This window comes from Martes martes (assembly GCF_963455335.1).
Source record: "Martes martes genome assembly, chromosome: 9".
Lineage (NCBI taxonomy): Eukaryota > Metazoa > Chordata > Mammalia > Carnivora > Mustelidae > Martes > Martes martes.
The window spans coordinates 42,105,507-42,119,554 of record NC_137896.1 but is presented as its reverse complement, the minus strand read 5'-3'; the positions used below and the strand labels follow the sequence as shown (position 1 = coordinate 42,119,554).

The 14,048-nt window shown below is 45.6% G+C and overlaps 1 protein-coding gene across 2 annotated transcripts in view; it reads right to left on the bottom strand.

Annotated features, from left to right (window-relative positions):
- The window catches only part of DTD1 (D-aminoacyl-tRNA deacylase 1), a 175,099-nt gene that overhangs the window by 140,423 nt on the left and 20,628 nt on the right, over positions 1 to 14,048 (bottom strand). For both annotated transcript variants that reach the window (XM_080814070.1, XM_080814071.1), the window contains exon 4: positions 7,409 to 7,515. In XM_080814070.1, coding sequence (XP_080670196.1) covers positions 7,409 to 7,515 — 107 coding nt within the window. The remainder of the gene's footprint in view (positions 1 to 7,408; positions 7,516 to 14,048) is intronic.

The window sequence follows — 14,048 nt, the reverse complement described above, 5'->3', positions numbered from 1 at the left end:
GGATTCCGTAGCACATATTACTTAAAAGGCTAGCCCGTCTCTGGAAGTACAAATAAGTAAAACCAAACAGAGCTCTTTCCCCACCCATCTCTCTCCCCTACATATTTCCTCCTGATCCTACAGAAGTTGTAAATGTCTCAATCCAGGCATTCCAGGAATAGAGGTGGATCCTTACTGATAAGACAAGTCTATGGAGAAAGTTATAAGTGAAGTGATGATGATATTCAGACAAGCATAAAATTAAAAGTTCTGACACCATTTTTCACTGGTCAACTTCTTCCAACAGTGTGTCAATACACACATGAGCTAGTCCAAAGATGTGTATTTTAAAGTTCATTTTTTCAGCTCCTTCTAGCATTTCAATTAAGTGAAGGTTTCAATCACACTAAATAAATGAGAATATAAATAATTAAGGCAACACTATGAACGAGGTGGGCTCTGGGCCTGAGGGAAGAGCCCCTCAATGACAAAATACCCCTCCCCACCTGCTCACACATACATGCAACCCCCTCTCGGTGAGACCCAGGCAAATAACTCCTACTTAAAGGGGAAGGGCATTTAAATGAAAACAGAAGCAGAAAGCAGCGTTCACCATCAGGAATGGCTAAGGAGGGTGTTGAAATCTCCCAATATCTAGCCACCCGCGGAAGAGCTCACACACTAGCAATCTTTTCTAGGTAATCATCAGCATGTTCCTATCAGAATCGTGTTCCTCCGTGAGAATGCAACAAGGAAAAGAGCTTCTGGCTGGCAGTTGTGCTACTGCTTCTGCGCCCTGATCCCTTTGGAAATATCTTTCAGAGCAAGCACATCATGCTCCTGTTCCAACTTCTTCTCACTGTCAGAATACATCACGGGACCACACAGCAGCCTGTAAATGCATGGGGCATGCTGCCGATGCAGCCACAGAAGGCATGCAGAGGCTGCACGGCCAGTTTCAAGAGCAAGCAGAGAGCTGGTTAAGGCAGGCAAACCACTAGTCACCTTTACCAGCCCAGGCCTCATGGGCAGCAAGTAGAGCTCTGGGACCTGTGAAAATAAGCTACCCCCAACCAAAGTGTAAATTTGGGAACAACAACCTAGAATGCCTCCTTCCCTCTGCATCTTTAAAGGTCAGTGAAAACCCTCACTCTGGGAGGCCGGCCCGGCTTGACCGCATCAGCAATGGCATCAGCCTTCTCAGAACCCAGGACATTCACAGACAGCACAGCTTCCCCCGACCCATGACACACGAGTCCAAAACAAACTACACAACCCACGCTCACCCCCAGGACTTGGCAGTGAACAAGACCAAGGGAGCTTGAGTTCTAGCAGTAGGGTGGACAGAGGAGGAACAAGGAAACAAGCAGATCATAACAGAACAGCCAAGTGCTATGAATTTAGTCATCAGAGTACAGTGACAGGGCACCTGTCAGGGGCTTCCTCAGGACTGAAGCAGTTAGGGTATACCTTCTGAGGAGGAGACACGGACACTGAGACAAGAGTCAGAGGTAAGAAAGAGCTCAGTGTGCTCTCAGAGCCCGTAAAACATAGGAACTGAAGCACAGGTGGCTGCAGAGCAGGGTGGACTGAGTCACAGAAGCCCGGTGACTAAGGCATGGTAAGTGACAGCAGGGAACTTAGTTTGTAATCTAAAAGCATCAGAAGGCACTGGAGGGCTGTAAGGAGGAGCAGGACATGATGTTCTCGTGACCCATCCTACCCTGTCCTGTACTAATCTGTCCCTCCCTCGCTGTTATCAACCTTCCAGGTTTACGCTGCCCCACATCTACTCCTGGGAGCAGGGACTGGGTCACAGCACTTCTTTCTCTCCCTCAAGTGCCCAGTATACTGCCAGGTACTAAAAAAGACACTAAATGCATAAATACACAAACACACAGAGTGCATTTGTCCAGACAGTTTAAAGAACCTGTATATTTTCTAAGATTTTTTAAAAATTTATTTATTTGAGAGAGAGAGGGAGAGGGAAGGGGCAGAGGGAGAAGCAGACTCCCTGCTGAGCAGAAAGCCTGACACAGGGCTCAATCCCAGGACCCTGAGATCATGATCTGAGCTGAAGGCACCCCTAAAGAACCTGTGTTTTAAAACTTGCCAAGGGGCGCCTGGGTGGCTCAGTGGGTTAAAGCCTCTGCCTTCGGCTCAGGTCATGATCCCAGGGTCCTGGGATCGAGCCCCACATCAGGCTCTCTGCTCCGCAGGGAGCCTGCTTCCTCCTCCTCTCTCTCTCTCTCTGCCTGCCTCTTTGCCTACTTGTGATCTGTCAAATAAATAAATAAAATCTTTTTTTAAAAAAAGTGCCAAAATAACCATTTCTCTACAATGTACATAGTTTCGCTACTAGTTGGATTATACTGAGAAAATAAAACATTTGGAATTAAAAGCTCAACTGACAGAAAGGCATGCTTATCTATAGGTGAAAACAATTTGGCAGCTGTCTTCCTACCAACACAAAAGCAAGCAAATTAGCTATTTGCCCAGAGAGGAACCCCCTTCTTTTTTTTTTTTTTCATTAGGTTCGGTTAGCCAGCATATAGTACATCATTAGTTTCTGATACAGTGTTCAACAATTCATTAGTTGCGTGTAACACGCAGTCTTCTGGGAGTGGAAAGGGGGAGACAGACCACAGGCAAAGTGGCTGGCCCTCACCATCACCAGGGCCCTCCGTGCCTACTTGTCGCCACCTACTGGACAGTGAGAGGACACAGATCTGCACCCTGTTGCCACGTGTGAGACTCCTGAGCCAGTTAACTGGTAGAACAAATCAAATTGATACAGCACAATTCATGCATTTGAAGAGAAAGCTCCTAAAAGAAAGACTCAGAAATGGCTAAAATGGGTGCCTAGCTGGCTCAGACACTGGAGCATGTGACTCTTGATCTCAGGGTTGTGAGTTCGAGACCCACATGTGTAGAGATTACTTAAAAATAAAATAGTAGTAAAAAGACTTTCTTACTCTAATAAGCTAACATGCCTCATCAGATGGTAAAAGAAAAAAAAATCATGCTTTGTATGTCTTTATGTTATAAAGAGGAGGTACTAACTGAAATAAGGTTTAGGATCCCAAAGATACAATGCATTATTACTCTCTTAGAGATTAAGAATGAAAACAAAAACGTGACTAAAATTTTTCTCCAAACAGAATTACAACAGAACTAGAAAACAGCAATCACATCAAACCAGAGAGAGTAGCCCAAGGCAAAAGGAAAACTGGGGAGCACGGTGTCCCAGAAAACAAGATTCAAGACCACGTTCAGGGGCAAGCGGCAGCAGTGGCAGTTGCTGCTCAGTGGGCAGGTCATCAGGGCCCGCCAGCTGCGGAATCAGACAACACAGGGCTCAGGGGGCCTCAGCAGGAGTCCCTGAAGATCACAGGACACAGAGCAGGCGGCAAGCAGAAAGGAAATGGAGGCGTTTCTCAACTGGAAATGCTCGGGAATATTTAAAAGCCACAGGAATGAGATGGATGAGTGAGACAGACAGACCGACTGGACAGGAGGACAAAGCGCTTAAGGGAGGCTGCCAGGAAGGTACCGGGGAGGCCAGGGAGGGCGCCACAGCCCAGGCTGGTCTGGCTCCACCCAATACAGGCTCACAGGGCTTTGCTTGTAGAAGGGCTCACCTTTGGCTTCACCCCTTATTATAATAAAGAATTAACTCTTTATTATAATTTTTTTAACAAGGGGCTGCTCGTTTTCATTTGGCACTGGGCCCCACAAATTATACAGCCAGTCCTGGCCTAGGGGAGGTGTTGGCCTCAGCACAGAGAAGGGCAGCTCTGCCACCTATGTAGGAAGAGGGGGATGGAGAAGCAGGGTCAATGCCTTCAGATGGCTTCTTTGTGAAGCAGAAAGACAGCCATCTGTTATGAACAAGCAAGAGAGCAGATGAGGGGGGGAAGGTTAATAATATTCCACGTAGGGTGGAGAAATTTGGTCAATTCATCTTAACCAAGGGACTGAGGTTAACATAACCTGTAATAAGACAGATCAGTCTCATGTACTTCCCTATGATGCACTGAGAAAGGCACATCATTTTTGTGCTATTTGGTATTCCTGTCAAAACAGATATCCTCACTGTAATCAGAGAGCCCAAATTGAGGAATCTTCAACAAAACAGCACGCCAATACTCTTGAACATCGACAAGGTCATTAAAGACAAGGAAAGGCTGAGGAGCTGTCACAGATTAGAGAAGAGAAATAACAATTAAATGCAATGCAGGATTACCCTGAAATAGAAAAAGGACATTAGAAGAAAAAAAATACTAGTGAAATTTAAATAAGGTTTGTAGTGTAGTTAACGATGTGGGAAACAAAGGTAAAGGAAAAGTTAAATTTCCTTACTATTTACAGCCTATTAACAAGTCCTTGAAACAGGCAGAGTGACATTCCTCTAGGAACTCAGCTGCCTCAATGTTAATACTTTGGTAAGGGCAAAAAGGTGCTCTTAGCCTAACATTATCCCAACCTCTTGGATCTTTTAACATAAAAAAATTCCTTGGGAAACTTCCTTTATCTCTACCCCCAAGATACATTTTAGCAATCATCCTCCAAGTACATGGCCCAGTGATATACATCTGAAGGGTCTCATGACTAGGGTTTTACTAGTAACAGATAACCTTGTCCTAACAATAGCTAGCCCCCTCGGGGTCCTGGAAACCTTGTTTACAAAATTCCTTAGCGACTTACTAACCCCCTCCCAACCCAGGGCAGCTCTTTCTGCCCAAAGGTCCTGTCCTGGTGCTTTAATAAGACCACCTTTTTGCACTGAAGACATCTCAAGAATTCTCTTGGCCATTTGCTCCAAACCCCAACATTCCTGCCATCAATTAACGGTAACATATCAGTATCGATCTCAGTGTTCCATCAGTACGCTATGATTGCATAAGGCAGTAAAGTTAGTGGGAGCTGGGTAAAGCAACCAGGGGAACTGTGACTCTAACTTTTCTTATATCTCCAATTATTTCGGGGCACCTGGGTGGCTCAGTGGGTTAAAGCCTCTGCCTTCAACTCAGGTCACGGTCCCAGGGTCCCAGGGTCCCAGGGTCCTGGGATCAAGCCCCACATCGGGCTCTCTGCTCAGCGGGGAGCCTGCTTCCTCCTCTCTCTCTGCCTGCCTCTCTACTTGTGATCTCTGTCAAATAAATAAATAAAAACTTTTTTTAAAAATGTCCAATTATTTCAAAATAAAACATTTAAATTTTTATGTGGATTTTTCATTTGAGATTTCCTTTAATGTTAAAGTAATTCCAGGAACTTTAATTATCACCTTTGAAGTCCAGCACTGCTATGTCAGACATGTTCCTGCTTCTCTATCAACCCAATGAATCAGCAACATGTAGGAAAGGTTATGTTCCCCTTAAAAACAATAACTTGGAACTAAGGGGGGAAAAAAACAGTTAAAGAAAAAAAAAATCACCCACAGGTAAACTGCTTGGTTTTTTTTAGTTTCAATAAACTGAATAAAAATTTTAAAAATAAAAATAAACCATGGCCCACAATGCACAGGAACCACTGGCATTTTTCTCCAAAAAATGCTGGGAGGTAGCAAGCATTCAGGGACTATTAGATTTCTCAAACAATGTAAGTGACCGCAGATTTTAGGCAACAATTTTTTGCTTCCTGATTTTGAAAACTGGGTTTGCATCTTGGTTCCGCCTCTTAGCAGCTATGTGATCTTAAGCTACTGCTTAAGCGTGGTGCCTCCATTTCCTCATCATACCCTATGATAAAGATTAAATCACTTACTACATTTAAAAAAAAAGAAACCTGGGTGCCTAGGTGGCTCAGTTGGTTGAGTGACTGCCTTCAGCTCAGGTCATTATCCTAAAGTCCCAGAATTGAGTCCCATGGGCTCCCTGCTCAGCTGGGGGTCTGCTTCTCCCTCTGACCTTCCCCCTCTCATGCTCACTCTCTCTCATTCTCTCTCTCTCTCTCAAATAAATAAAATCTTTTAAAAAAAGAAAAAGAAAAAGAAACCTTAGAGCAGTATCAACATATATGAAACTGTATTGGGAGAGGCCAAGATGAAAGTAGGATGACACCAGATTTGGGCCTGGCTGACAAGGTAAATGGTAGTCCCACGAATTTAGGAAAAAAGAAAACAGAAGGAATGTGTGGAGGTGGGGTAGCAGGAGTTTCATTTTAGCTTTCTGCATTGCAGAGGACCATCAACTGCAGGCTGCCAATTGACCTAAATCAGTCTGATTTTGCATAACTATTGGGTTTTTCTTGGTTGACAACAGTAAGGACCCAAAGAGGAGGAGAGTCTGCTCTCCTCCTCTGGACAGAATCAGGTTATACTAATGGCAAGTCTTAGACCAACTTCAGCCATACATGCAGACCTTCATATTTAAGATGTGAATTTATAAGCAAGCAGGCACAAAAATAATTCACATCAACTCTTTTGTAAAGCTGATAGAGCCTTACTACTCTATCCCACTGGCTGTCACAATGACAGGTTCATAAGAGGTTCTCCAGTGGTAGATACACGAAGCAACCAGTCTTCAGCCACCTGTGCTGGACAGGGGACTATTCAGGCATCGTCCATAATTCAGACTATGGGCTGCTATCTTCTCCTACTCTATTCTTGTGAAAACAGTATCTCAAAAGTATTTTATCCAATAAATATCAATGAAAGAAACATTATAACTTTGAACACATCATCCAGTTTTACATTTATCTAATACTTCCCCCACCTACTGCATCATTCCAATTCATAGCATCCTAGGAAGGGGAGGGTGGGGTGGGGGAGAAGGAAGAACAGAAATGTACCTTTGGTCTCACTCCTCTGCCTGCTCCCATGTGTCTCAAAGGCTATTAAGTGGGCACATTAAATAAAGCCTCAAGAAGTGTTAAGCATCTGTAAGAACCATACAGATTGCAAGAACTATCATAGAGTTCCTTTCTCTATTTTAATTAAAATTTTTTCTCAAAGCATAGAGAGCTGGTAGCAAATCCAGGTCAGACAGTGTTTTAGAAAAATAAGGATTTACAGAGAACCTCAGGTGGCACATGTACCCACAGCTGGGACAAAACCCACTCCAGGAACCATTCTGATCCCACGCAGAGGACAGGCCAGGGCTCAAGTGGAGTTGTGCCATTACTCTGCTGCCACCCAGTGGCGTGTGGGCGCCAAAGCACTTCGCAGCGGGGAAAGAGCTGGGCTCTGGTGAAGGACATTTTCTCTGCAATCCAAAGTCAGGAGGAGGTTAAGGGAGAAGTACTGTCCAGCCTACCACAGCAGCAAGGAGATGCAGGGTAAACAGATGCATTCTTGGGAAAGGATATATTAACACAGATACTAGTTCACTATAGTGAAGTCTTTTCTCCACCTCAGACAGAGAACGGCTCCAGGGACTCAATCGAAGTCAAAAGCCAGGGGACAGACCCCGACAGAGTCCAGGCTTACCTGCTTTGGGTCAGAGGTAGCAGCGCCAGGAGCCGGGGACTCCAATTCTATGGTCACAGGTCCATCATTCTGAATGTGGACTTGCATGTAGGCACCAAACTTGCCATCTGAAAGAGCAACGCAAACAGTTATGAGAGACGGAGACCCCAGGTTACCCTGTCTAAAAAGTCACCAGATCAATGCAATCAGAAACATGAGAGTAGGACTAGCCAGTAAACACGGGAAAAGGTGGAAGTAGAGAGGGAAATGCAAAATTAAAGAGCAGAGGTGCAAGCCCTATGGACTTGGCAAGAATGAAAAGATCTGGGAACATCAGGTGGGGAAATGTGGGCTTACAGGACTATAAAATGGCCGGAAGGTAAATTGGTTTAGAGGGCATGATGGTGCTTGAAAAAGCTCTACAACTCCGGAATTCCACCTTGAGGGGGCGGGATCTACTCAGAAATTCTTACACAAAAGGAATGTTCGAGGGTGTTCATCCAGGCAGCATTTAAAGATTTTATTTATTTATTTGACAGAGAGAGAGAGCATAAGCAGGCAGAGTGGCAGGAAGAGGGAGAGAGAGAAGCAGGCTCCCTGCCAAGCAAGGAGCCCGATGTGGGACTCGATCCCAGGACCCTGAGATCATGACCTAAGCCGAAGGCAGCCGCTTTACTGACTGAGCCACCCAGGTGTCCCCCAGGCAGCATTTATTACAGAAAAAGTGGACACAATCTGTCCCTCACTGGGGGGATGAATGCATAAACTCTACTTTAACTCCTTGGTGGAATACTATGCGGCAGCCACGTGCGTCAACAGAGCAAATCTCAAATACGTGATGTGATCTTTAAAAAGCCAATTGCTGGGATGCCTGGGTGGCTCAGTCATTAAGCATCTGCCTTTGGCTTAGGTCATGATCCCAGGGTCCTGGGAGCAAGGCCTGGATCGGGCTCCCTGCTCGATGGGAAGTCCTCTTCTTCCTCTCCCGCTCCTGCCTGTGTTCCCTCTCTCGCTGTGTCTCTCTCTGTCAGATAAATAAAATCTTAAATAAATAAATAAATAAATAAAAATAAAAAGCCACTTTTGGGGTTCCTGGGTGACTCAGCTGGTCAAGGGTCCAACTCTTGATTTCAGCTCATGATCTCAGGGTCATGGGATCAAGCCCCGTGTTGGGCTCCACACAGCAGTGAGTCAGCTGGAGATTCTCTCTCCCTCTCCCTCTACCCTTCCCCCTAGGTACATGTGTGCATGTGCGCATGCTCTCTCTCTATATATATATATAAAAAATAAATCTTTTTCTTTTTTAAAGTAACTTGCAACAAGGACATATCATTTTAATACTATTTATTCATTTATATGATACTTTTCTTTTTAAGTTTGGGTTTTTTTAAAGATTTTATTTATTTATTTGACAGGGAGAGAGATCACAAGTAGGCAGAGAGGCAGGCAGAGAGAGAGGGGGAAGCAGGCTCCCTGCTGAGCAGAGAGCCTGATGTGGGGCTCGATGCGGGGCTCGATCCGGGGCTCGATCCCAGGACGCTGAGATCATGACCTGAGCCAAAGGCAGAGGCTTAACCCACTGAGCCACCCAGGTGCCCCTATATGATACTTTTAAATAACCAAAATGAGTTATATTACTTACAGAGATATATATATTAAATATATATGAAAAAAACATGAGCAAGAAAGCCAAACACAGGACAAGAACCACATTCATACTGAATAGAAGGCAGGGGATGATGATATTTGAGAGAGAGACCTCAGACAAATGTGACTAGCTGGGTAGTGAGCATACTAGTATCTATTTTCTGTATGTTTCATAATTAAAATTTTCAAATAAATTAAATATAAAAGTAAAAGGATAGGTGGAAAGGAAGGTCCTGCTCCCTCACTGTGGGAACCATCCTCCTCTCTAGGATTCATTTCTTTTTTTTTTTTTTTAAGTTTTTATTTTTTTTAAACATTATTTTTTTTTAAGATTTTATTTATTTATTTCACAGACAGAGACCACAAGTAGGCAAAGAGGCAGGCAGAGAGAGAGGGGGAAGTAGGCTCCCTGCTGAGCAGAGAGCCCGATGCGGGGCTTGATCCCAGGACCCTGAGATCATGACCTGAGCAGAAGGCAGAGGCTTTAACCCATTGAGCCACCCAGGCGCCCCTAGGATTCATTTCAAAATGGCCACAGGCTGCCCCAGAAAAGAGCTCCTCTCTGTGTCCTATTCCAAACCTTCTGTTTTAACACCCAAACCCACTCAGTTGTGTCTGATCAATCCCCAAACGCTGAATTACATTTATAAAGAAAGCCAAGAATATGTCTTGAAAGATGACTCGGTGGAGTATCAGAAAAACGACCCCATCCATCCGAGTACCTCTGTTAAATCCTGGGCCTAATCACTGCTGATGACACATATAGACACTTCCTCAAGGGAACACACAGGTCTTAACACTTTATCAATTAAATTTATTTAATTTAAATTTATCAATTTAAATGCAAAGTAAGAAAAGAACTGGGTCCAGAATTAAAACAGTACGAATGCTCACAAACAGAATCACCAGGAACTCTTCTGCTGCCACCTACCAATAAGTAACAAAGAGAGCATATGGGATCCAGTCCACATGTGAAAACCACTCACTGTTTTTCACTCACAGCAACTATGTGCCAGCATGGTGCTAGAGATCAAAGACTCAGCTGCCAGGTACAGATAGCCCTGGCACTCATGAACCCTGTGGTCCAGTATGGGGACAGCTGGGCACATCATGGTGACAGCACAGTATGGCAGAGACCTTAAGGGATTCTGGCTCTAGAGACCAGAGAAGGGTCCGAGTCCTCCTTGGGGATGGGGAGTGAATCAGAAAGACTTCTTGGATGAGGCTACGCAGGGTCCAGGGCTTTAAAGGACAGCCAGGATCCAGGCTGAAAGAGAAGGACAGGCCCAGCCCTCACAAGCTCTGAGGCTTTGGGCAACTTTCTCAACCTCCCAATGGCTCAGTTTCTTGCCTATATCACAGGGATGCTAACAAGAGGACCTAAAACATGGGGAAAATTTAATGAGACAGTGCATGCAAGTGCTTGGGACCATGGCTCACACACAGTGTGTGCAAAATCAGCATTTGCTCTTATTTTTATAAAAAGCCATGTTCAAGTCTTGTTCATGTTCACTGTTATAAAAAGTCATGTTCAAGAGGCTCCACACAACCAGAACCATGCTTCCCAAACTGCGCCCTGCCAGGTATTCCTTGAATAAAGAATGCCACAGTCACATACTTTTGGAAAACCACATTTGCTGAACTCTCCTTCAGAGACTCACAAAGCACAGCAGCGTGTAACAGACTCTCAAGATGTCCTCAAATAGAGAAACCTATTTAGTTTCTTCACCTTGGTAGTTCCCAAACTCCCCAGGGCGAGGAGCTCTAATTTCACATAAAATATCCTTTACAGAGCAAATGACCCTCTGAGAGAAGCCAAGAAAAAGAAAAGCACCAAATGGACACACTAGCTCAGGGCAGGCCAGCCTGGGGCCTCTCTGGCTCCCTCCCTGGAAAGCAGCCCTGCTCTCAGGTCCTGGGCTCCCTCAGATGCCAGACCCACTACCGCGCATAAGGCGACATCCACGAACCTCTACTCCTGTTGCCACAACCATACAGTTTCCATCTCGGACTCCTCCCCCTGGTAGCACTCTGTCCAGTGATCCTTAACCTCATGGAGGGTCTTAGCAAAATGGACATACCAACGGCTGGTTCCCTTCAATGCTCGGAGAGCAGCATTAGAAACTCCATTAGAAGCACTCAAGCTGTTCGCCATTTTTACAGGCAAGATTAATCTCGTTTCTACCACGCAGCCAAAAGTGCTCAAACAATGGTGACTTTTCTTCAACTCCTATCAAATTAAAGTGGCCATTTAAATCTACAGGGCTTTTGTTTTATCCATGTCAGACTAGCTAAAAAGACATCAGCTGGGAAGGAAATCATGTGTTTAATTGCATGCTAAAATTATGGCTACAATTAGTACAAAATTTCAGCCGCTGCACTCCTCAGGGAAGCTGAAGGCAGACTCAGGAGGAAAGGAATTATTTCTGACCTTGAATTTCTGTTGCCAGGATATACAGCATATGCTTAACCGTGTTTATCACTCAAGTAGTGAAAAATTTATTTTCTTTTCCTGTTTTTCTTCAGTTATGAACAGAACTATTATCTGAATTTCCATTTGTATAGACAATAAATCCAAAGACATGTTTTAAGAGGTCTTAAAATGGGAACATTTTTTCCAGTTCAGATCAAAGAGTAAAGCCCCATGAAAAATTATACTGGCCAGAGGAAATAAAAACATTTTTTAAAATAATCTTAAAAGACAGAAACATATCTGCAGAACTATAGCTGGGCTCTAATGATGATATAATCAAGTCACCCTTAACTCTAAGTCCCAGGGTTCTGTCCAGAGCTGGAGAAGCACGTGTCAGGCACATTTGTGCCACATGTTTCCAGCTGGAAGACTCCCAGCTGGAGCCCCAAACCTACTGTGACTTGGTTTCCAGCAGCCACTGTCCAAGGCCTCTACGAGTTCCATACCACTGCGCCCCATTAGCTTGTGAAGGCTGACATCCCACCTTTTGAACAATACCTGACTAGTGGTCACCACTCCCTGAGAAGCCCCGCCTCGCCTCTCCGAGCCCCCACTGGTTCAAGGACGACAGCAGGACAGTCACCACAAGGAGGCTGCTTGTTAGTACAGGCATGGCACTAGGCCCACAGCTCCACAATCAGTGTGCAGGAAATCTGCTGTCACTCCCACCGCTGTCCATGGTAGAATATGGGTAAATGGCAGAGGGCGGGGGGTGGGGGGGGGAGGGCGGTGCAGGCAAGGAAACCACACTGAAAAGAACATGCTATTGAAGAGAAATGGAGAACAGAAGGCTTGATGGCTTCTTGGCCTGGCTGGGAGCAAGCCCATGCACTTTCCATAGCCAGCCTGCATGGCCATGACCAGGTTGGGACTTGGCCTACCTCTTGGGACCAGTCCTGAGCCTCAGGCCAGCCACCTGAGCACATCCCCAAAGGCAGCTCCCTCTGTCACTAAGGCAAAGTCCTCACCACCCAGGCTTCCTCTTCGCTCCACTTTAAAGCTGTTCAGAGCCTGGGCAGGCAGGGAGGAGGGTTATTGATGGAGCCCCCAACATCAGGTACACAGGCTGGGAACCAAGAAATCAAGCAAATGTGTGGAACTGGAGGACTCAAAATAAGCATGTGGCAAGGAGAGGGCCACCGCAGCTAATGGAGTTTGGTCTAGACCCATGGGCTTGCATCATACCTGGAGCCCAGAGGAGTGGACCCTGGTGGGCCATGGGCACTATGGCAGCTCTGCCCACCAGCACAGAACTGCTTCTTTGAGGGTACCATGTCCCCGGGCCCCTCTCCCCAGAGGACTCAGCCAATTCAGGGCACCACCAGTAGGGCACGGATTCCCCAGCAGGCTGATCTGGCTCAAGGGAACCTATGAAACAGAGGCAAGGGCTCTGGGAGCTATCAGCAAAGACCAGCAGCTCCAGCAATGACATTTCCTAAATGACTTGGCTGGGGAAAGGATTCAGTTGTTGGAAAAAGGGCACACAACAGGCCCTGTCAGCCACATTAGGCCTTGGGTGGCAGCATTAGAACCACTGCTAGGTTCCATTCCACATCCAGCATCATGAAAGGAACCAGAAAATCAACTCCTGGAATCTCATGGCTTCTCCTCAGGCTCAAGTCCCCCTTATCAGTGGTCTCTGCTTGTCTCTGCCGTGGTTCCGTCCACTCAAGAGAAACACCTCCTCCAGGCAGCAGACGTCTCAGGCCAGGGAGTCCATGGCCAGAGGAAGTAGGGAACAGGCCCTGTGGCCCAGCATGGAAATGAAAATGCCTACTCCCAGGTGAGGGCACCTACCACCAAAGGGGGTCACTCCAATTCCAAACTAAAAGCTGTAAACAGGAGTTGCCAGAGGAAATAGCCCAAAATTAACCTCTTGCTGGGAGCTTAAATTCTCATCTGAGCTGAAGTTCTGAAGTCAGATTCAAGGCAACTGTCACAGCCCCCTCGTATAACAGAGAGGCTGAAGGCAAGGTTTTCTCTGGCCATCAGGCTTTGCTTGTACATCTCTGGTCTCTGCTGGGGTCCCGGGCATGGCTTCATTCTGCTTGGGATAACTACATGGAAGGCTCCCTGTTCTCCTCATTGAGGCACCAGGGAGCCTGTGTGAGGACAATGCAGTGTGAGGTCCCAGAGGACCTACATGGAGCGTTATGCAGTGCAGTGCAGTTGTGCTGAAAGAGCCTGGACCCCACTGGGCAAGAATACCCTTCCACCAAGAGCAGCAAAGTAAGAAACCAGGGAGAATGGCCTCTGAGTTCATCAGACCATGGGTTTTATTTTAAACTTTAATTCCTTTATATTTGAATATGATACAGAATTTAAACTTGACCTAGGAGTTTTCCCTGGGACTATAAGAATGGAAGAAGGTTTACATTCAAGTTCAGTGCATCTCCATGTTGTTGGCATTTTATTATTTGTTTCTTATGTATTATATTAAAGGAGTATATTAATATCATCACTTAGCCTCACTGTAGAACCTCTGTTGTGTTGGGCTAGGTGATGTGATTGGACATAGTTTGGGACACAGGCTAGGGAACA